The sequence below is a fragment of the Procambarus clarkii genome, chromosome 22, assembly GCF_040958095.1.
Source record: "Procambarus clarkii isolate CNS0578487 chromosome 22, FALCON_Pclarkii_2.0, whole genome shotgun sequence".
NCBI lineage: Eukaryota > Metazoa > Arthropoda > Malacostraca > Decapoda > Cambaridae > Procambarus > Procambarus clarkii.
The window spans coordinates 25,912,615-25,936,310 of NC_091171.1; the positions used below are offsets into that span (position 1 = coordinate 25,912,615).

General features: G+C 43.3%; 1 protein-coding gene across 5 annotated transcripts in view; it reads right to left on the reverse strand.

Moving 5' to 3' along the window:
- Positions 1-1,024: 1,024 nt before the first annotated feature.
- The window catches only part of mio (GATOR complex protein mio), a 121,650-nt gene continuing 98,978 nt past the window's right edge, over positions 1,025-23,696 (reverse strand). For 3 of the 5 annotated variants that reach the window (XM_069328759.1, XM_069328757.1, XM_069328758.1), the window contains 2 exons: positions 22,912-23,162; positions 12,472-12,655 (listed from right to left, as the gene is read on the reverse strand). In XM_069328759.1, coding sequence (XP_069184860.1) covers positions 12,487-12,655; positions 22,912-23,162 — 420 coding nt within the window. In that variant the 3' untranslated portion in view covers positions 12,472-12,486. Of the gene's footprint in view, positions 7,013-12,471; positions 12,656-22,911; positions 23,163-23,696 lie in introns of those variants that run through there. The other 2 variants (XM_045742464.2, XM_045742456.2) reach the window with 2 other exon arrangements.

Consider the following 23,696-nt stretch of genomic DNA (forward strand, 5'->3'; position numbering starts at 1 on the left):
CTGACAAGCGAGCTAAACATCTGGTACCTGGACGATGACACACTCGCTGGAACCTCAGGTACCATTTTGGCGGATATAAAAAAGGAAAATTCAGGAGCAAGGAGCACCCTAGGGCCTCATTCTCAATACATCCAAATGTGAAATAGTCCTCCCCAACTCAGACATCACTGGCCAAATAAAAACTGTTCTTCCAGACATTCTCGTTGTCGAGCCCCGACAGGGTTTTCCAGGGCCCATAGGCTGACTGCTATGGGAAACCCGGGCAAGGTGTTGCTAACCAGTTAGACCCAAAGCTAACAAGGGGATGATCAACACACTGAAACCTCTGTGACGTGTTCAATCACAGGGACCTAGCGGAGGACCTCCAAAACAATATAAGCGGTCCTATAGCCACACAAGACAAACCCTCACCAGGCATGTAACAAAAATAAAAGGAAATCCCCACAAAAGTACAACATCCACAGAGGAAACAGGAACTGGCTGCTGCATAGTTAAGCTGGCTGCGCAACACCTTGACACCTCCATCCAACAACAATAACACTCCCTGCCTCTCTGAGGGGGGCCAGGTTCTGCCTTGTGGTCCCGGTATGCCTAAGAACTCCATTCACACTGACTGATGCCAAAGTCTAATATATGTATATCAACCTGGATAAGCTCCAGGGAGCCATAGGGGCTTCCCCCAGAAAGTGTGTAAAACTCACACCAACTTCACAAAAAATGTACTTGAGAATAGGAAATTTTACTCACCCCAAACATGCTCGTATTGAGGGCCGACTTCATACCCAATCTACATCTTCAGACCTATACCCAATATCTCTAGAAGGGCACACAGCCACATATAATTTTATATTTAAATAAATTTATAATTATTACATAAACAAAATACTGTAATTCAATCATTTGGTAAATTTTCTCCAACTGCAACTAGGTTTCAGCATCTTTCTATGGGTATCATAGTTATGAATACTTGCATGTATGTGTGCAAGATGTGGCAAATATACACAGTATTTAGAGAAAATTGAAGAATGCTTAATATTTTATTGAGAATCAGAATTTCCTCAAGTACATTGAAACAACACACTCAAGTGTTAATTGAGCAAAGCAAATGTAATTATATTTATATTTAAACAAAATGTAAATCTGGAAAAGTATGTATATCAGGGGCAAATATTATTAATAAAATGCATTAATAAACTCATAATACAGTAGTATTATTATTTAGTAATTTTGGGCAAGTTAAAATTTTTATAATCTTACAAAGGCAAAAAATACAATAAGAATACATAAACTACATAGCACTGAAATTATGATATTTATACTCTAGGTCAAGGAAAACAACTTGTCTATCACTGAAACCAAAATTGGGGATGATTCTCTTTTGCATATTTACTTTTATTTTCTAAGATACATTAGGTGGGACCAATAAGCTGAACTGTTGTATAAAACATCTTAATTTACTTTTAACCAGCAGCATATTCTGGATTAAAGTGATAAAGGGGCATCAGGATAACACACAATAGATTTTTTAAATTTATGATCAAAATTTTAAAAAGATAGTATACTGTATTTACACTTGATTTACATTATGGATATTAACTGAAGAAATTCATTCTTGTTAACAATAGCCAAATGACGCATTACGTTGCTAGTACCCAACATCTATCACACAGTAGCGTACAACTGGAAATAGGTAAATTTCTACCTAGTCCATCCTATAAAAATATGTAAAACTGTTTACCTCAAATTAATAAGTACTTGTATAAAATATACAAAGAATGAGTTTATCAAAACATTTAAGAAAAAGAGTTGCATGTAATTATTATTTACCTAACCTGTCTTTTATGCTTGACATGTCTTAACAATAAGGTAAAAATATATATTACAAACTTTGAAGTGATGTACAGCCAATATTATAATTAATTTTATCAATGTAAGTACAGTAGATAACAGGTAATTCATTATGTCCACAGCTTATGAAGCATTTTGTTCAACGCCAACAAATTTATACCACAATTAAAAATGTGCTTGCCATATTTGGTTGCTATATTCAATGGCGTATCAGTCTGTCCTTAGCTGCAGGTGAGCACGGATCTCTCACCAAGTGCTACATCTTGTACTTCATATTTTGAATACATTATAAAAATTTTACAATTCAATGCATGCCTTCCTGCAATTTCAAAACCTATTAACATTTTTATATGCCACCAAGATGGGCAAGAACAAGACTGACATACTACTGAAAAGAGAAACTTCCAAAAAGTTGACAAAGTGGCAGCATTTGATCATTAGCGATGTTATTGCTGAGGAAGGGCATGAGATAAATTGCAATCAGAGTCGAGTAAAATAGTAAGTTATACAAAAAAATTACCAAGTCTGGAAAACTATTTTGCACATCAATATCAAAAGATATTCAAAAGGTCCTAAATATCACTCAAAATGCCAATATGAGAGCATAGAGACATAAAACGAGTGATGTCAAAAGTATCGTATTCACCAAAGATTTCATCAAAGAACAAGTGACTCAGAGGAACTTTGAAAGGAAGACTTGCAATCATCCTGAAAACCAGGACATTATATGAGGTGTACGACTATAGATAGGACAATGCAGTTTGAACAGTAAGGAGCAGAGATTTGTTCTATTAAGTTCCCATGAGTTAAGCATGTGTGACTGCTACACAGCCTAGCCAAAGCCATTTCCCACTGCTTATTATGGTGATAGGAGGAAGGCAATGCAGGGTAGCTGTGAAGAGCCACCACCAGAAAACAAATGATGCAACTCAGGCCTATCCAGTAAAGCATCAACCATCAATGGACCCCTCTGGAAGTCAGCCATCTCATTCTTCAGAGGTAAAAAAAATTGCATGAAACAACTTGCGGAATGACATTGCAGAGGTGTAGATACCAAAAGCAGGCAACAGCATCTCTGCCAAAGCAGGACAATAAGAAGAGACAGTATTAAGCAGGAGATACTGATAGAGAAACAACCAAGACAAACAAAACCAGGATTGAAATGTAATACAATGCCAATTTCTGGGCGAGTCTTGATGGCTCCCCGAAGAAACAATCCTGATATAGTGCCAAACTACTAGGTTCCATCATTTGCAGAGTTCTTTTAGGCCTACTGGGGACCACATACCAGAACCTGGTCCCCTTTAAAGAGGCTCAGAGAGGAGTGGCACTATGATAAAATTGTCAGTGAATTTTAATCATGTCTGCCACCACTTGGGAAGTAAACACAAAGTCAGCAAAACAAAACAGACCACTACTGGTTATAAGAAATATTGATACCTCAGAATCGTGAAAAGAACTCCCCCAACTATGTAAACAAATGATCAAAAATTCATGAAACTAGTGCAAGTTCGTTCGCCCCTTCCCCCCCTTGTTCGGGGGAGGAGGGAGGCATAACGCGTTAGCTGGCTGCTCCACCCTCAGCGCTATGATGATGGACAAAATATCATCCCAGACTCCCTGGGGAAAGGAGAGTGTCAGGGCACTACCAGGGCTCACCCAGAAATTGGCATTTCATTATATTCAACCCTGGTTTTCTAGAGGGAGCCCCTTGTGGCTCCCTGAAGCTACCTACCAACAGAGAAGGAAAATAAGGGGACTTACCAGGAAAGATGGGGCACCACAGGTATAACAAAGAAACCACAGGCTGTGGCACACGACCCAAGGCCGACGAGGAGGAACATTTACAAGATACCTGGCTGCCAGGACCCTGTTCGACTGCAAAAACCCCTGCACCCGAATATCAGAGCAAGACATTGGCAAACCAGCCCATGCTCCTTTTTGATAGTACCTGGAAGAATGATGACCATACTGACATACAACGCAATTTAGAAAGTAGAAATCGGTACTATTGAATTTGGACAAACCAGAAAAAGATTTTCTACTCATGTTGCAAAGACAAACTAAACTAACTTAACCTAACCTTCCTAAGCTTAATACAATATCTGAGGCCTAATGTGGGTGATATACAAGACCTAGGAATATTTGTTTTTTTGCTTCTTGTTTTTGGACTATAAAGTGAACAATACAAAATTCTACTATCTAATTGATTAGTACGTCAATGTTTGTACTCTGATGCACATAGTTATACAAAATATTATCTAAACAGGAGGATGGATTGGGCAAACACAACCGTGAGAGCGGCAAACTTACAAACATCATGGGGCACAAGGCTAGACCGCAGGCTGTCGAGATTTAATAAGAATTTGGGTTTGTGTCATTTGTTTTGTCCACTGGACACAACAAATGCACACCCCAGGCTAGACAAACCAAGCATCAATCACCTGAGGACCTACAGAAGCCAACCAATTCATTCTTGGCCAGAAAAGAAAATGAAGGCTGCAAATGAAGAAACCATCCCCCAGGGCAGAAGAACAGAACCCATGCCTCTGGAGGAGAGCATGAATCTCCTCAACCCTGGAACTGGAGGCGAGATCCAATAAAGACAACACAAAGAAAAATAGCCTGGACAGAAGGTCTAACAGTGAACTGAGGGGAGGAAAGATACACTAGCACCCTATTTGAGAGACCAACACAGTGCAAGAGTAGCATGAGCTAGTCAGAGGTGAAAGAAAGCACAAAACTTGTGAAATGGCACCGAGGAAGTATTGATGGCAAATGCCAACAAGAGTGGCTCCAACGAAGACAAGTCAAGAGGCAACAGTATTAGGAATAAGATGCCGATCATCAACCAGAACAAAAAGGACAAAACCAAAGAAAGATGACAGAGGCAAAAGGAGCACCAGGAAACTTTATACTGTCACCACAACAAAAGAGGCAAGTGAGGCACCAACGCAGCCACCTGTACACCAAGCAAATGGTAGTAAACTCTGTGGAAAACCAAAACCCAATAAACCAGAAGCCGAGCTACATTAGTTCAGCACCAAGAGGGGAAAGAGGGAATTGAAGCAGTCCCTGGCAGTTCAGGGAATGAATCACCAGGAAGCAGTCAGAATGGAGCTGGGGGATAGAGGCCAGAAGATGAGTCCTCTGAAGGGACTGCCACAAACTTGCACACCATGTTGTGCGCTTAATGGAGCAGACCCGACCACTGACCCTGGGAAGCCTAGTGAGCAATAGACACAAAACCCAAAACTAGAACTGAGAGGTCTGTGCACACATTGTGCAATGGGGAAGGATGGCACTACACAACCAAACCCTGAACAGCCTGAAGAGAAAGCTGGTGAAGTAATTGTTGATGAAGTACATTCGGGGCACAAACCTGAAAGCCCTAGCAGTGGCAAAATAGATGGAATCAGAGGAGCCAGTAGAGTGCCCAGGAAATATACCATGCAGGCAAAGTTCAGGCTCCCTCGCTCACTTGAACCAACTAGTCACCTGGTGCTGATCGAACACCAGATGGCAAAAGCTGCTGCAGGAGGCAAGGAACGAGATGCCAACTGAGAATCCCAAACCAGGCCTAACCAGGTCCAAATTTGGCATGGAACCAGAATCATGGCTAGTTGACACACAGACTGGATAAGAACCCAGACCAGCCAATTGTCGAGATAGGCCAAGACACAAACCCCCAGTCACAACTACTTGCAATGACCTGGGTACAGATCTGAGCAGCCAGATTCAAGCCGAAGTGCAATACCTTGAGGCAGTAAGCCTGGCTATTCTTAAGAAATCCTAACCAGTCCTGGAACTATAGTGAATAGGAATGTACCAGTACATGTCCCTCAAGTTCTGGAAACACTGTCCAATAGTCTGTCTGCAACACCAGCCATACCTGAGCTAAATTGGTCGTGTGGAAGATTGGACAGAGAATGAAGCATGTCAATCCCAAGAGGTCGGGAATGTACCATAAGTCTGCTGGGTCCACTTGGGGACCTGGAAAACCGGGACATCCACCGAAGAGAAGATGTTAACTCTACCATGACCGAGTCCAACAACAACAAAGCAATGACAATGCAGAGCTGAGGAAGGATTCTTGATCCAACACTCCTGAACGTAATGATAACAGAGGGGTAGGCTGAACCTACTCCACCAGAGACCCTGGGGAAACTATCCAGTAAGCCCAAGAATTATGGGACCAGGAGTCAATAGAATGGGCCAGATGATCTCTTGTAGCACCATCAAAGGGACGAATCATTACACAGCTGGAGCAAAGACCCCAGAGCAAAGGCATCCTTCTGCAATGTGTGGTTTGTGATGTCAAACAGAAAAGTCTGTCTGTTCTTGCCTAGAGTATGACTTTGTGGCTTTTATTTAAGTTTACCATATGCCCTTTTTCCTTTGGGAGCTTGTTGCAATGGAAGTGAAGTATGATCACTGGCCACCTTTGTTTATGTGACCAGCACTGCCCCCTGATCTGTCAACTAGCCAATTGGTAGTTTATAGAAGCACAGCATTACTTGTGCCTTACTTTATTAGAATCAATGGCTGGAAAAATGCTTTAAATGTAGAGGAATGTTTATTTTGACCATCAATCAGAGCCAGATTGAGAATTTCCTATTGTCTCCATGTATAGCTTGGCATGTGTTGCCAATATCCTTACAGCAATGGAAACTTGACTAAAGGGACAACTCTGTTTTTGTTATTGTGTGTTGGAGAGTGGGGACTGAGGTTCCAAGAATCTATCTCTTCTTTTTAATAATAGATGGAAATTCCTAGCCAGTCCATTAACACACTAATACCGTGAATTAATAGATGTCTACTGTAGTAATCATCATAGTTTGGGTAAAGTATGTAATGACTAATCCTAGTTCTTTTAATTTAATATAAATCAAATACTAGTAGTCTGATACATCTCAAGTGTGTTTATTTTTACATGTGCAAATTAATGTTTACTGTAATATTTATTAAGTTCTTGAAGACCATAAAAGCAAATACAGTATTGTATTTGGTTTATTAGCCTTAGCACCAAATTCTACACATCTCAATATGGCACTCCTCTAATCATTTGGTTAGTACAGATACTGACGAAGAGGCTACCTTGCTGACTGTGTCTAATGACATACACTTGCAGTTACACGAGGTAACCGGACACTCTGTGTGTTCCCTGAAAGGCAGTAAACGAGAAGATTATTAGATTGTTATTAAGAAAATTACAACTTTTTAAAAACAAATAAATAATTAGGATGGATGGATGAGTAACTTGTGTTGACAAGTTACCTTAATAACTTTAACACTGAGAAAGGCATTACATCACCTATCATTGGACATAGCTGTCATAAGCCTGACATGTTTATGATTGGGTTTTACAAGGAGGCAGTGATGGATAAACATAGGATTGAATTAAAACTGAAAGTGAAACATTTTTAAACTACAGTATCCACTCAATTTAATGGCCTCTTTTATACCGATCTGCCGGTATTAACGACCGGTTTGGGAGATCGGTATCTGGAGCCTCTTATAACGGTCTGGTGGTCGATATTACCGACGGTCATTGTTGGTTTTGTTTTGTTATCGGCAGCCCCTCACATGGCAACCAGGCGATCATCCAGAGTGGTATATTAAATCTTAACTTTCTTTTAAAATGATTCAGTTTTATGAAGAAAATTCTAAATTATTATTAATAAAATATTTTAAAACAATTGTTATTAAACAAAATTCTTTGTTTTCTTATTAAATACCTTTTATAGTATACGCAATAGGTTTTTTTTCCCCACGGACCTAGAACGTACTGCGCCTGGCCATGTGACCGCATTGTTTACTGTTAACACGTGCGGCTGAGAGCAACGTCTCAGAATATTAGCCAGAGAAAATCAGATTCAGACAAAAATAGATAAATTCATGATTTCAGTGGTTTGTGAAAGCAACCACTGGGAATTCAACAGGTCATGCAGCATCCGCTGGCAATGAGTGCCCTACAAGCCATGCTGCACTCGCCGATGCTGAATTCCCATCATGTCGTGCAGCCTCCACTGGCAACGAATGCTCTGCAAGCTATGCTGCACCCGCCGATGCTGAATTTCCATCAACATGTCGTGCAGCCTCCACTGGCAACGAATGCTCTGCAAGCTATGCTGCACCCGCCGATGCTGAATTCCCATCAACATGTCGTGCAGCATCTGCTGGCAATGAATGCTCTGCAAGCTATGCTGCACCCACCGATGCTGAATTCCCATCAACAAGTTGTGCAGCCTCCGCCGGCAACGAATGTTCTGCAAGCTATGCTGCACCCGCCGATGCTGAATTCCCATCGACAAGTCATGGAGCATCTGCCAGCAACGAATGCTCTGCAAGCCATGTTGCACCCGCTGATGCTGAATTCCCATCAAAAGTCGTGTAGCCTCCACTAACGATATAAAATATGAGTGAAAGGCATATAAATTAATGTAAAAAGTGTTGATAGAGTACAGTATTGTAAGTGTTAATGATTATTTAAGCCTTGACAAAAAGATACTGTACAGTGTAAATATACAGTAGAAATAATTTTCAATTGTGAATTAGAATTAGAACTCGTGTGAATTAGTAGTAAGGCTAGCTGTTGTGTGAAGTGAATGCCTGAAAATAAGTGTTCATACTGTATGTACCCTGTATATAGTATTGAACAATATAAAACAAGCGCTGCAGAGGATGACGTAATCTTCAGCTTCATTAAAAGTAAGTCAATTTACCAATTTTATTATAGTATTTCAACATAGTTTTTTTTTCAACAAAAGCTACATATTAATCTCTGCAAATGTATATTCTATCATTAGCAGAGAAAAGGTGAGCTCAAAATATTTCGCGTTGGCTAGCTCTCAGTGACAAGTCTCGATCGCCATTATTATGGCCTGGCCGCCACAGCCTGTGTCATAACAATAAAATTTTAGAGATGTTTTGTTTTACCCTGAACAGTGCAGGTAATGTATTTTTAATGAGAAAATATTAACAATCACTGATACATGAAATATTTTGCAATACAAAGGAATGAACAAAATTTTTCCCACCCATCTGGACTTGATCAGACCGTGTTCAATCATCATCCATGCAGCAGCCACCAGCTGGCTTAATCGTCGGCGTGGCACTAAATTGGAACGCAATTACACAATGAACTTTATTTAATTTTAGTTATACAGTATAAAATATATCCTACCTGAATGTTACTTGAAAAATTACCCGACCCGACTTAACTTCGGAAATAACGGAGCTCCGGAAATGACGACTAGGGTACAGCCCCATATACTGTAGGCCGTTAAATTGAGTGGATACTGTACTTTATATCAACTGAGCCAAGACACGAGTATTACAAATGAAGGGACCTAGAGTGGAGATACTGTATTATCAGGAAATTAACATTACTTATTGCAAACAAAAATAATTTTATAAAATCTTCATCAAGAATCATTATCATCTAAAATCACTTAAACATTATAGAAACATTATTTATGCTATTTACAGTTACAGTATATTAAAGATCTAAATAAAGTCTGCGATCAGCCCAACACGAGTTATGACAAAAAACCAGCGTTGAATGTAATGAAACGCCATTTTCTGGGTGGGACCCGGAGGCGACCCGGAGCTTACTAGGATAATATGCTAATGTCAGACTTTGGCATCAGTCATGTGTATGGAGTTCTGTGGGCCTACTGGGGACCACGAGCCAGAACCTGGCCCCCTCAGAGAGGCATGGGGAGCAATGGCCTATAGAAACCCCCGTGTGGTTGGAAGCATTCTATGTCTGCCATCGACTGGGTCAGGCACCCAGAAAGGTAAGCATCCCAAAACAAACCCCTATTCTGGCGAAAATATTGCTACCAAAAGCCGAACAAGTGGATAGAACTCCCCTAAAAGAAACGAGCGAACGAGCATGGCATCACATGTCGCCGCGCTGTTGCCTGCGCAGCTCCCCACTTCCCGGGAGTGGAAAGGGGGAGCCCCAGAGACCTTGCGCTGGCTATCCACCCTTCAGTACCGAGGCTGGATGTCAAAACACGCAAAAAACCGCCGACCGGAGGGAGGGAGGGAGGGATTCCGGGAAGCCTCCGGGTCTCGCCCAGAAAATGACGTTTCACTTCATACACATGACTGATGCAAAAGTCTGACATTAGCATATCATCCTGGTATAGCTCTGGGAAGCCTCCGGGTCTCACCCAGAAAATGGCGTTTCATTACATTCAACACTGGTTTTCTGGGGGAAGCTCCATCGCTCCCCGGAGCTAATTACCCACAGAGGAAGGTCAAAGAGACGGAACCGGGAAGCAGTCACCACCCACCCCTCAACGGAAGTGAGACAACCGGCTGCAAACGCCAACCCAAGCCGACACGGCCCTAAAAAGGCCCGGGAACAACATGAGAGAATGAGCAGCTAGGCCCCTGTACGAATGCCAAAAGATCCGTTCCTGAATGAGAGCAAGGACACACCACCCAGACGGCAGCAAGAGCAGCGAAGCCACGAACGCCACGGGCATGGGGAAAGAACACAGGCAGGCTAGCTGCAATAACACGGCGGACAACCCGGGAGACCTTCACCCGCGAACAGGGAAGAACGAAACCGGATCAACTCAAAGCGTGCCCCTGATATAGAGGCCGCGGCACGCAAATAACAGAGGAGGGCCACCACTGAACACAAAACATGACGCACCCCCCAGCCCGACTAACCAAGCACCAACAAACCAAGGACCCCTCCGGAACGCAGCAGCCCCATCCCGTGCCAGAAAAGATGGAGACGGCTGCCACTGAACAACCAAAACACCAAGACCAAAGGAGCAGAAACCCCTGCGGAGGAGAGCAAGAAGCCCAGCGACCCGACCCCCGGAGGCAAATGCCAACAGGAAAAAGAGCCGTCGAAAAACAAACCTGAACCGAAGGGGCACCACCAACCAAGGAGAAGACAGAGCACGCTGACCAGAGACCAGGATGGTGCAAGCGGCGCACGAACAGGCCAGAGGTGAAACAACGGACGAGAAAGCTTACTAATGGTGCAGAAGCAACACCAAGACCGAAAGCAACCCGAAGCGGCTCCGCCAGCGCCACACAAAACCAGGCGACAGTATGTGGCAAGACGACAGCCCCCAACCCCCACCAGAAAAACCAAGCCGACGCTAACAACCGCAGCCACCTAAGAAGGGACAGGAGGAAAAGGAAGGACCGCCAAAATACCCCATACCACCGCCAAAAATAAGAATGCAGGTGGGACACCAACAACGAAGCCACCAGAACACCAACCGGAGGCGAGACACGCGAGACAAAACGTAATCAGTCCTGACAAGGCTCATGCGAGCCCAGGAAGAGGCGGAGCCGCAGGAAGATCTCGGGCGCGACCACCAAAGAAGCCTAAGCCGGCAAACAAGGAGATGGAATGTCTGCCGAAGCTCCCCAATGCGAGCAAGCCCGCCAGGAGATCAGAAACGACGGGTCCAATGCGAGACATCGCAGGACCCTGAAAAGCCAACAGGCAAGGCAAGTCAGGAAAACCGAAAGTGTAAGGGTTGCCACCAGACCAGTACCCGAGCCAAGGGGGTACGAGCAACGAAAACAGACCAAGACACATAAGCGCACCATATGACACAGGCTGAAGGAACGCCCAAGAAGCCAAGGGACGCACGAAGAAATCCCCTGCGGCAGAGGAGGAAACAAAGGGAACGCACAAGGAAGGGAAGCGGTGGAAACCGACTCCCCCCATACATCAGCAAGTGCAGGCAAAACCGAGCAAAGGAGATGCCAGGGAAGCGACAGGGGAGTGGCAGGACAAAAGAGCCAAAGTTCAAACCCCACGAAACACAACCAAGGGTGGACAATCAGGCGTGGACAGAACCCCACGCATATGGAAGGGCCAAGTCACGGACCCGAAGACCACAAAAAATAACACAAGCATACCCCAACATGCAAACTCCAGGCACAAAACAGCAGCAAAGTGTCACACCACAACCTGACACAGGAACAAGGACACACTACCGCGAAACACGTTACCGAGGCACACATGCAGCAGCAACATACACCACAATGGGGTTCTAGGAGTTCATTTACTCCCCAAGCCCGGCCTGAGGCTAGGCTTGACTTGTGAGAGGTTGGTCCACCAGGAAGTTGCTTGGAGCAACCTGCAGGCCCACATATCCACCACAGCCAGGTTGGTCTGGAACCTCCATTAGAAAACAGGCTAGTGTTCTCTTGAAGATGTCCACGGATGTACCGGCAATATGTCTTATGCTCGCAGGCAGGACGTTTAACATCTGCAGACCTCTGATGTTTATGCAGTGTTCCCCGAGTGTGCCTATGACACCACTGCCCTCCACTGGTACTATCCTGCATGTTCTTCCATATAGGCGGGACCAAAGAGCCAGAGCTTAAACCCCGCAAGCACAACCAGGTGAGTACATAACCAGCACCACAACCCACACACCTCATAACACGAAAGAGGTGGGTCCCCTGAATGACTCTAGCATGGGTTGGACATGCCTATGAGTGGGACTGGAAGGGTTGAAAAGGGAGTCACCAGTGTGCTGACGGTCTCATATTTGTACATAAATATACCTAAATAAAGACAGGTATATAAATATCTCCGCATCCAGCGTCCGGCCGAAAGACGCCAGACCGCAGATACAGTACTCACCTGTCGAACGGAGGCACAAACGTGACACGACCCAACCGTGCCAAGAAGATCCCGGGAGCACCGCCAGGTGAAGAAGCCAGAACCAGACACGCAGGAGAGCAGGGTAGAGGTGAAGGAGGAGGCCACACCCATGACACAGGGAAAATCTCTGCGTCCTCCCCACAGCTGTAATCCAGGACACCCCCAGAGTGATGGGGTACATACCGGAGAAGGGAGAAGTGCGAGAGGCGAAGCACCCGAGAAAAAAGAAGAGAAGATGAACCAGCAATGCTTGATTTGATATTTACCCTAAATGAATGGGATATAAGGGAAGTTAAGATGGAAGCGCCCTTGGGAATGAGTGACCACAGTGTATTGAATTTTGAGTACCTGGTAGAGCTAGGACTTATCTCCCCCCAAAAAGAACTAGGAATCAAAAGGCTGGCATACCGAAAGGGGAATTATGAACAGATGAGAAGTTTCCTAAGTGAAATACCTTGGGACACAGACCTCAGAGACAAGTCTGTACAGGGTATGATGGACTATGTTACCCAAAAGTGTCAGGAGGCAGTAAACAGGTTCATCCCGGCCCAAAGGGAAAAATCCGAGAAGCAACAGAAGAATCCATGGTATAATAGGGCATGTATGGAAGCGAAGAAACTGAACAAAAAGGCGTGGAGGAACTTCCGGAATAACAGAACACCAGAAAGCAGAGAGAGATACCAGAGAACCAGGAATGAGTACGTCAGGGTGAGAAGAGAAGCAGAGAAAAATTTTGAAAATGATATAGCAAACAAAGCCAAGACCGAACCAAAGCTACTCCACAGTCACATCAGAAGGAAAACAACAGTGAAAGAACAGGTATTGAAACTTAGAACAGGCGAGGACAGGTATACAGAGAAAGACAGAGAGGTGTGTGAGGAACTCAACAAGAGGTTCCAGGAGGTCTTCACAATAGAACAGGGTGAGGTCACTGTGTTAGGAGAAAGGGAGGTAAACCAGGTGGCCTTGGAGGAGTTCGAAATTACGAGAGAGGAGGTCAAGAGACACCTGCTGGATCTGGATGTTAGAAAGGCTGTTGGTCCAGATGGGATCTCACCATGGGTACTGAAAGAGTGTGCAGAGGCACTTTGCCTGCCACTCTCCATAGTGTATAGTAAGTCACTAGAGACGGGAGACCTACCAGAAATATGGAAGACGGCGAATGTGGTCCCAATATACAAAAAGGGCGACAGACAAGAGGCATTGAACTACAGGCCAGTGTCCTTGACTTGTATACCATGCAAGGTGATGGAGAAGATCGTGAGAAAAAACCTGGTAACACATCTGGAGAGAAGGGACTTCGTGACAAATCGCCAACATGGATTCAGGGAGGGTAAATCTTGCCTTACAGGCTTGATAGAATTCTACGATCAGGTGACACAGATTAAGCAAGAAAGAGAGGGCTGGGCGGACTGCATTTTCTTGGATTGTCGGAAAGCCTTTGACACAGTACCGCATAAGAGGCTGGTACATAAGCTGGAGAGACAGGCAGGTGTAGCTGGTAAGGTGCTCCAGTGGATAAGGGAGTATCTAAGCAATAGGAAGCAGAGAGTTACGGTGAGGGGTGAGACCTCCGATTGGCGTGAAGTCACCAGTGGAGTCCCACAGGGCTCTGTACTCGGTCCTATCTTGTTTCTGATATATGTAAATGATCTCCCGGAGGGTATCGATTCATTTCTCTCAATGTTTGCGGACGATGCTAAAATTATGAGAAGGATTAAAACAGAAGAGGACTGTTTGAGGCTTCAAGAAGACCTAGACAAGCTGAAGAAATGGTCGAACAAATGGTTGTTAGAGTTTAACCCAACCAAATGTAATGTAATGAAGATAGGTGTAGGGAGCAGGAGGCCAGATACAAGGTATCATCTGGGAGAGGAAATTCTTCAGGAGTCAGAGAAGGAAAAAGACTTGGGGGTTGATATCACGCCAGACCTGTCTCCTGCAGCACATATCAAGCGGATAACATCAGCGGCATATGCCAGGCTGGCCAACATACGAACGGCATTCAGAAACTTGTGTAAAGAATCATTCAGAACTTTGTATACCACATATGTCAGGCCAATCCTGGAGTATGCAGCCCCAGCATGGAGTCCATATCTAGTCAAGGATAAGACTAAACTGGAAAAGGTTCAAAGGTTTGCCACCAGACTAGTACCCGAGCTGAGAGGTATGAGCTACGAGGAGAGACTACGGGAATTAAACCTCACTTCGCTGGAAGACAGAAGAGTTAGGGGGGACATGATCACCACATTCAAGATTCTGAAGGGGATTGATAGGGTAGATAAAGACAGTCTATTTAACACAAGGGGCACACGTACTAGGGGACACAGGTGGAAACTGAGTGCCCAAATGAGCCACAGAGATATTAGAAAGAACTTTTTTAGTGTCAGAGTGGTTGACAAATGGAATGCATTAGGAAGTGATGTGGTGGAGGCTGACTCCATACACAGTTTCAAGTGTAGATATGGCAGAGCCCGATAGGCTCAGGAATCTGTACACCTGTTGATTGACGGTTGAGAGGCGGGACCAAAGAGCCAGAGCTCAACCCCCGCAAACACAACTAGGTGAGTACAACTAGGTGAGTACAGCGCCCAGACCAAAACAAACTCCCACGGCGCATGCGCAGGACATGCTGGCCGAACCACACAACCCGCCCTGCGGGAAGGTGCCAACTAGGACTACTGCACAAGAAAGGTAGCCAAACAGTACACAACCCTAGGGAACCACTAATTAGAAAAAACAACCCATCACATGGGACAGGAGCCAAAAGAGTAAGCAGCGACAACATAACTGGCCAACGAAGCGAAGACAAGAAGCCCAATGGGAACTAACTGGGCCACAAGTAGCCCAACAAGTAGGGCTACAAGTAGGGCTACAAGTAGCCCAACCCAGACTAGAAGTCAACAGATGTTCCAATAATACGGGAAGTAGCGAAAACCCACTCGAACCCTCGAGAACACAGAAGCAAACACCAGTCCCGAAGGCACACAAAGGCACAGTCGTACCCGAGACCAAAAGTCACGTAGAACCCCAATAACGGGGAAACACGACGAAGATACCCCGTCCCAAAAAAGGGGGGAGCAACGGAGAAGAGCACCCTCCTACAGGTCGGGACCAACCGACTCAAAGGACAAGGAACCAAGCCCGGGGAGGGGCCGACACCCAACAACTCGTATGGCGAGGGGGGAGGAAAAACCCCACTCCGCGTAACCGCAAGACCTGCCTAGAGGGTAGAAGCACCCCCCCCACGGGGTCCTATGGGGCATTAGGCCCCCCCAAGTCAGCCCCTCCCCAGCCCTGGGAACCCACACGACAGGTCCTGGGGCCGAGCCGTCCCCCCCAAATCCCAGGCCGTACCAGAAAACTGGGGCAGCCGCGAAAATACTAAGGAAGGGAGCCCACTGGCAGACTCTTACAACACGGCTGGAGGAACAGGCTCGAATGTCCCCTGTCACTACCCCGGAAGGGGAATTTCCCGAGACCGCCCGAGTCTCAAAACCATCGAACCCAATCCTAACCTTGAACCCACAGATGGTAAGGAACCGGATGGAGGTAGGAGGGGGGGGGGGATCCAGGGAAAAGACAAGGGGGCGTGGAAGGAACCGAAGCCACCAACACCCCCAAGTCCCAACACTAACCAAAGCGGGGCAGCTCCGGGGCTCCCGGGGTGCAAACAAACGATAACGTTGCCACCACCAAAGCCCAACGTGCAACGCCTCTGCTGCCTGCACCTGCTTAGTCAGCATACAACCGGGTAAACGAATCACGAGCAACAAAACTCTCAGGACTCCGGGTCGAAGGTGTCATCAACCCAACAGGCAGCAGATGGAGGCAAAGCAGTCACCCCTGAGACAAGGGGTGAGAGCAACCCTCAAACTCGCTGGAAGCGAGAGGGGACTCCGGGGGTCACATCCAGCGGACCCGCACGCCCCCAGGGGTTTCCCAGGGTCCCAAGCGTTTACTATAATAGGACTCGCGCTCAGGTAATCCCAGGCAGGGTACAGCTAACCTGCACCCAAAGCTATCAAACAACTTTCTAAGAACTGAACCCCCCGGGATGTGTACACTAACGGGGGACCTAGCAGGAGGAACCACCAGAATAATACTGAGAACACAAGGGACACAGGGGGCAAGAACAGAGGCAGACTCCCCACCAGGTTGATAAACAAAAATAAAAATAAAACCCCCGCAAGAGGACAGCATACCCAAGGCAGAACAGAGCCGGCCGCCATATAGGTGAAAACAAGCTGCACCGCACCCTGTGCCCCATCAGTGCAAAACTACCCCTTACCCTAAGGCAAACAAGGGAGATAGAACACCTGAGCACACAAAGGGCGGCCGAAAACCAAGCAGTAAACGGCCTAGCAGGAGCAGAACCCAAGGAACTTGTGGAAGATGACCCCAAGCCCCAAGGGCAGTACTTACAGGGCACCTAGGGAAGGGAACCCTAGGTGCATGCAGCCCGAGTACTGGAGACTCACTCCTGGCTCATGCACCACCTAGAAGACAGACACCACACTCTAGGTACAGTGCTGAAACAACTAATGGAGCTGGAGCACACAACCGGTGCCTATAGCATCAGCCGAAGAACTGATGGGTGGATAGCTGAAACAAGGTCTTTGGGAACAAGGTCTTCAAGGGAACAAGGAAACAAGGTCTTCAAGATAGCTGAAACAACGTGAGAGGTCTGGGGCTCCCCCCTCCTGCTCCCTCTCCCGGGAAGGGGGGAGCTGTGCAGACAGCGGCAGAGTGACGTGTGACGCCATACTAGTTTGATTTTTTCTGTTGGGGAGTTCTATCCATTAGTTTGGCATTTGGTAGCAATTTTAACCAGAATAGGGGTTTGTTTTGGAATGCTCACCTTTCTGGATGCTTGACCTGGTCGATGGCAGACATAGAATGCTTCCAACCATCAGATGATGGTTTCAAAGGATTCTCAACACAAGATATAAGGAAAGGAGGTGTTCTTGGCAGGTTAGAGATAATTGAGGACATGCAAATGAAGTATGAAGAAAAAGTGCTTAAATTAGAAGAGGACAATGGAGCTCTTTGGAGTGAGCTTTGCACTCTAAAAGGGAGTATGCTTCAACAAGGTAAGATTATTACTGCATTAACAGACAAGGTAACAAATCAGGAGGAGCAAATCAAGGAACTAGTGAAAGAAAATGAGGCATGGAAAGTGAAGTGTGGTGACTTTGAAGAAATAAACAAGAAGATAGACTCATATGGTGAACAACTCCAAGCAAGCCTAAGGGCTAACATAGAGTTAGGTAAGGATCTCCAACTGGAAACTTCACTGACAACTCACATAGAGGAGGTGAATAAAGAACTAGAAAAGTATAAAGAAGAAATAAAAGCGACATATGCTCAAGTTGTAAAAGAGAAAGAGACTATCAAAGAAGTGTGTTCGGAAGTCAAAACCAGAAATGACCAACAAGAAGCAGAAATTAGGCAAGCAATTAGGAAAGAACTGGTTACCAACAGTAAACTGGTACAAAACACTGCAGATAGAACTAAGTCCATAATCATTTTTGGATGTTTAGAGAAGGAAATTTCATCTAGGGTGGACCGAGCGGCAGAAGAGATGAAAATCATAGAGAAAATAGTAGGTTTAGGAGAAGGCTCAAAGGAAAATGTCAGTGATTTTAGAAGAATAGGAAAATATGAGAAAGAAAAGAACCGCCCCTTAAGGGTGACCTTTAATGGAGTGAAAAACATGATGGAAGTGCTAAGAAATGCCAGGAAACTGCAGAGTGATGAGGTTGGCAAATCTTGGTCAATAAGACAAGACCTCTCCAAGGAAGACAGAGAAAAGCTGAAAATGAACTTAAGTGAGGCAAAACGGCTAAATGGGGATAGAAATGAAGAAGACAGAAATTCTTTTTTTTACAAAGTGACAGGGACTGGAAAGCTTGTGAAATGGTACATAAAAACAAAGCAACAAGATCAGTAGTGGAAGGGGGAGTAAAGAGCAAAGGAAAAGGGAACATGTTCCTGAAAATTGTATATACCAACATAGATGGAGTGAGGTCAAAAACTTTGGAGTTGCAAGATATAATCCAGCTTAGGGTCCCAGATATTGTTGCATTATCAGAAACGAAACTTGAAGGAAATATAATAAATGAAGTCATATTCCCAAGAGGCTACTCAGTTTGGAGACGTGACAGGAAAACTAGGAAGGGAGGAGGAGTGGCTGTACTGGTGAAAAAACACCTGAAGGTAAAAGAGTTAATATTTGAAAACCCTCGAGATATTGACATAATGGCATTGCAGGTCTGGAATCAGGATGATAACCTGATAATTGTAAATACCTACAGCCCACCAGCAAGCAACACGTGGACAAAGGAAGAACTGGATGACAAACGAGAGGGCCTCATAATGGTCATGAGAGATATTATTGTACAAGCAGATAAAGATAAATCACGACTGTTGATACTGGGGGACTTCAACTTTAAAGCAATAGACTGGGAGGCCTATGAAGCAAGAACGGAGGACTTTTGGACATGCAGATTTGTGAACCTCATTCTGGAGACATTCTTGTATCAACTCATAAAGCAAGCCACAAGAATGAGGGAAGGAGATATACCGTCAGTACTGGATCTAGTATTCACCAGGAAAGAAGAAGAGATTTTTGACATCCAGTACCTTCCTCCCTTGGGAAAGAGTGATCACGTCCTGTTAGACATTAAATATGCTTTAAGATATCATCTAGAAGAAAATGGGGACATTGAAACAGTTGATAAACTCGATTTAAAGAGAGGCAACTATGGGGAACTTCGAAATTTTTTTAATGAGTGTAATTGGACAGAATTGTTGCTAGGCAGGGAAGTAAATGAAATGTATGCCAAATTTTTAAAACTATACGAGGAAGGCACACAAACATTCATACCAAAAAGAGATGCAGGACCAGAAAACAGGATTGGTTCGACAGAAATTGTGAGAGGGCAAGAGACCAAAAGACACAAAAATGGAATCAGTATAGGAAGAGGCCAAACCCCCAAACATACCAGCGATACAAAGATGCGAGAAACAATTATACAGCAGTAAGGAGAGAGGCAGAAAGAAATTTTGAAAAAGGGATAGCAGATAAATGTAAAACAGAACCGGGCCTATTCTACAAATTCATAAACAACAAATTGCAGGTAAAGGATAATATCCAGAGGTTGGAAATGGGAAACAGATTCACGGAAAATGAAAAGGAAATGTGTGAAACATTAAATGAAAAGTTCCAAAGTGTGTTTGTACAAAATGAAATCTTCAGAGAACCAGACACAATAAGAATTCCAGAGAATAACATAGAGCGGATAGAGGTGTCTAGAGATGAAGTGGAAAATATGCTAAAGGAGCTCGGGAGGAACAAAGCAGCTGGCCCAGATGGCGTTTCACCATGGGTTCTGAGAGAATGTGCATCTGAGCTCAGCATTCCACTTCACCTGATCTTTCAGGCATCCCTGTGTACAGGAATCGTAGCAGACGTGTGGAAACAGGCTAACATAGTTCCAATCTACAAAAGTGGCAGCAGGGAAGACCCCCTCAATTATAGACCTGTATCATTGACAAGTGTAATAGTGAAAGTATTGGAAAAGCTAATCAAAACTAAATGGGTAGAACACCTGGAGAGAAATGATATAATATCAGACAGACAGTATGGTTTTCGATCAGGAAGATCCTGTGTATCGAATTTACTCAGTTTCTATGATCGGGCCACAGAGATATTACAGGAAAGAGATGGCTGGGTTGACTGCATCTATCTGGACCTAAAAAAGGCTTTCGACAGAGTTCCACATAAGAGGTTGTTCTGGAAACTGGAAAATATTGGAGGGGTGACAGGTAAGCTTCTATCATGGATGAAAAATTTTCTGACTGATAGAAAAATGAGGGCAGTAATCAGAGGCAATGTATCGGAATGGAGAAATGTCACAAGTGGAGTACCACAGGGTTCAGTTCTTGCATCAGTGATGTTTATTGTGTACATAAATGATCTACCAGTTGGTATACAGAATTATATGAACATGTTTGCTGATGATGCTAAGATAATAGGAAGGATAAGAAATTTAGATGATTGTCATGCCCTTCAAGAAGACCTGGACAAAATAAGTATATGGAGCACCACTTGGCAAATGGAATTCAATGTTAATAAATGTCTTGTTATGGAATGTGGAATAGGAGAACATAGACCCCACACAACCTATATATTATGTGAGAAATCTTTAAAGAATTCTGATAAAGAAAGAGATCTAGGAGTGGTTCTAGATAGAAAACTATCACCTGAGGACCACATTAAGAATATTGTGCAAGGAGCCTATGCAATGCTTTCTAACTTCAGAATTGCATTTAAATACATGGATGGCGATATACTAAAGAAATTGTTCATGACTTTTGTTAGGCCAAAGCTAGAATATGCAGCTGTTGTGTGGTGCCCATATCTTAAGAAGCACATCAACAAACTGGAAAAGGTGCAAAGACATGCTACTAAGTGGCTCCCAGAACTGAAGGGCAAGAGCTACGAGGAGAGGTTAGAAGCATTAAATATGCCAAAACTAGAAGACAGAAGAAAAAGAGGTGATATGATCACTACGTACAAAATAGTAACAGGAATTGATAAAATCGACAGGGAAGACTTCCTGAGACCTGGAACTTCAAGAACAAGAGGCCATAGATTTAAACTAGCTAAACACAGATGCCGAAGAAATATAAGAAAATTCACCTTCGCAAATAGAGTGGTAGACGGTTGGAACAAGTTAAGTGAGAAGGTGGTGGAGGCCAAGACCGTCAGTAGTTTCAAAGCGTTATATGACAAAGAGTGCTGGGAAGACGGGACACCACGAGCGTAGCTCTCATCCTGTAACTACACTTGGGTAATTATCACTTAGGTAATTACCACACAGGGGTTTCTATAGGCCATTGCTCCCCTTGCCTCTCTGAGGGGTCCAGGTTCTGGCCATGGTCCACGGTAGGCCCTAGAACTCCATACACATGACTAATGCCAAAGTCTGACATTAGCACATCAGCCTGGTATAGCTCCGGGGGCCGACGGGGCTCCCCTCCAGAAAACTAGCATTAAATGTAATGAAATACTATTTTCTGGGTGAGCCCCGGAAGCTTCCTGGAGCTTACCGAGCTGATATGTATGTACGGTACTGTATTAGACTGTGACATCAGTCGATTGGAGTTCTTTTGCCTACCGTTTGAATACATATGGCCCAATACATACATATATGAAAATGACATAATCTAATACATACATATCAGCCTGGTAAGCTCTGGGGAGCCATAGGGGCTCCAAACAGAAAACATAATGTACTGTGTATAATTAAGACAATGGTGGTGTGAAATACTAGAAGAATAGTTACCACTTTACTATCAGTCTGAAGCGTGGCTTGAGAAACCTTGGAAGCTATGAGAGGATTGTCTATTTTCTGTGAGTACGGGCAAGTTATGGGTAGCAGGAAATTTGTGCTAGTTTTTATCAAATCAGAGAATAATGAGATTAATATATATATATAATATATATATATATATATATATATATATATATATATATATATATATATATATATATATATATATATATTATATATATATATATATTATATATATATATATATTATATATATATATATATATATATATATATATATATATATATATTATATATATATATATAACCAGAACCAGAATATATATATTATATATATATATATATATATATATATATATATATATATATATATATATATATATATATATATATATATATATATATATATATATATATATATATATATAAAATTACTAAAAAAAAACTTTTGTTTTTTTTAAGTTTTGTTTTGAAAATATTAAAATATTTAGCTGTGTAGCCAGCAGGCAGTGCCAAAAATTGTCATGGGGTCTGAATTTGACCCTGGCATGCTGTTCCCTTTTGAATTCTAGCAACCTCTACCAGCCTACGTTCATCCCGGACCCCAGACCATTATCTCTGCCAATTTGGGTGATTAGGACCAAGTGTCTGGCCTTTAAGTTTGGAAAGACAGGCAAACAGACATTCTGTTATAGGTATTAACAATTTTAAGCTAATACACAATAGCTTACTCTAAATATTGCATGAAACAAAAATAATCAAGTGAAAATGGTATTCCTCTAATTGATACCAAATATTAAAAACAAATTTAATTATATTAAATATGATACTGTAATATTATAAAGCATCAAAGTTCATGGAATAAAATAAATTTGTTTACAAGACAAATGAATTGCAAGAGTTACATTATAGAGGTTATAATTTTTTTTTTAAGATATGAATATTTAAGTGCTTTATTAAAATCCCTAATTATGTGACCTTGTTAACCTACAATGACCGTTTGCTTAATTAAATTACTCTAAACATGTCATACACTTACTTGAACCATTCCAACAAATGATGTGCATGTCCACCATGCCTACAAGTCTGGCACCAGGTAAACCACGACGTGAAGTTGCTTAGTTTACGCTTCCTCACAGCAGTATCCGATGTAGGAGTACCACCATCTACACCTTCTTCTCCACATGAATTTTTATGCACAGAGCTTCCCCAGCCAGAGGGCGTGCCCATGTGCACCAGACAAAGTGAACAGCGAGGAAGAGGCTTCCTACAGTTTGGGCATGCTTGCATCTACCAATTTAAAAGATGCTCTAAATTATTATTCAAGCTGTTCTCTTTCCTCAATTTTTATTACACTTTTTAATTAAAACGAAGTAAATATATTCAAATAACTATCAACACTTTCAGCATATTACATATACTGTAATAGGAATAATCGAAAACAATATGTCATGGAAAGATATACAGAGCAATAATCAATAACTTTAATAATCAATAACCGAGGAGAATTTCATGAGATATTTGGGTCATAATGAACAAAAAGATAACATTAGTGGTAAGACCCATGTATTCAAGCAAATTTGAAGGTAGAAGGAAAGGAGGGCCCAGAAGACGGACAAAAGCCAGACTAAAGGGGACATTGATCCTCAAAATCGCCATAAGATAAGAGTGTAATGGAGTAAGGATTAAGAGTGAACAAATAACAAGAATTGGTAGGAAATATGGTTATATGAATGAACCAAAGAAATGAATGCAAGTTGTTGTTGTTGTAGGAGGGATGAGGGCTGAGAAGCTCCAGTGTTTTTAAAATTTGGGAAGAATAAA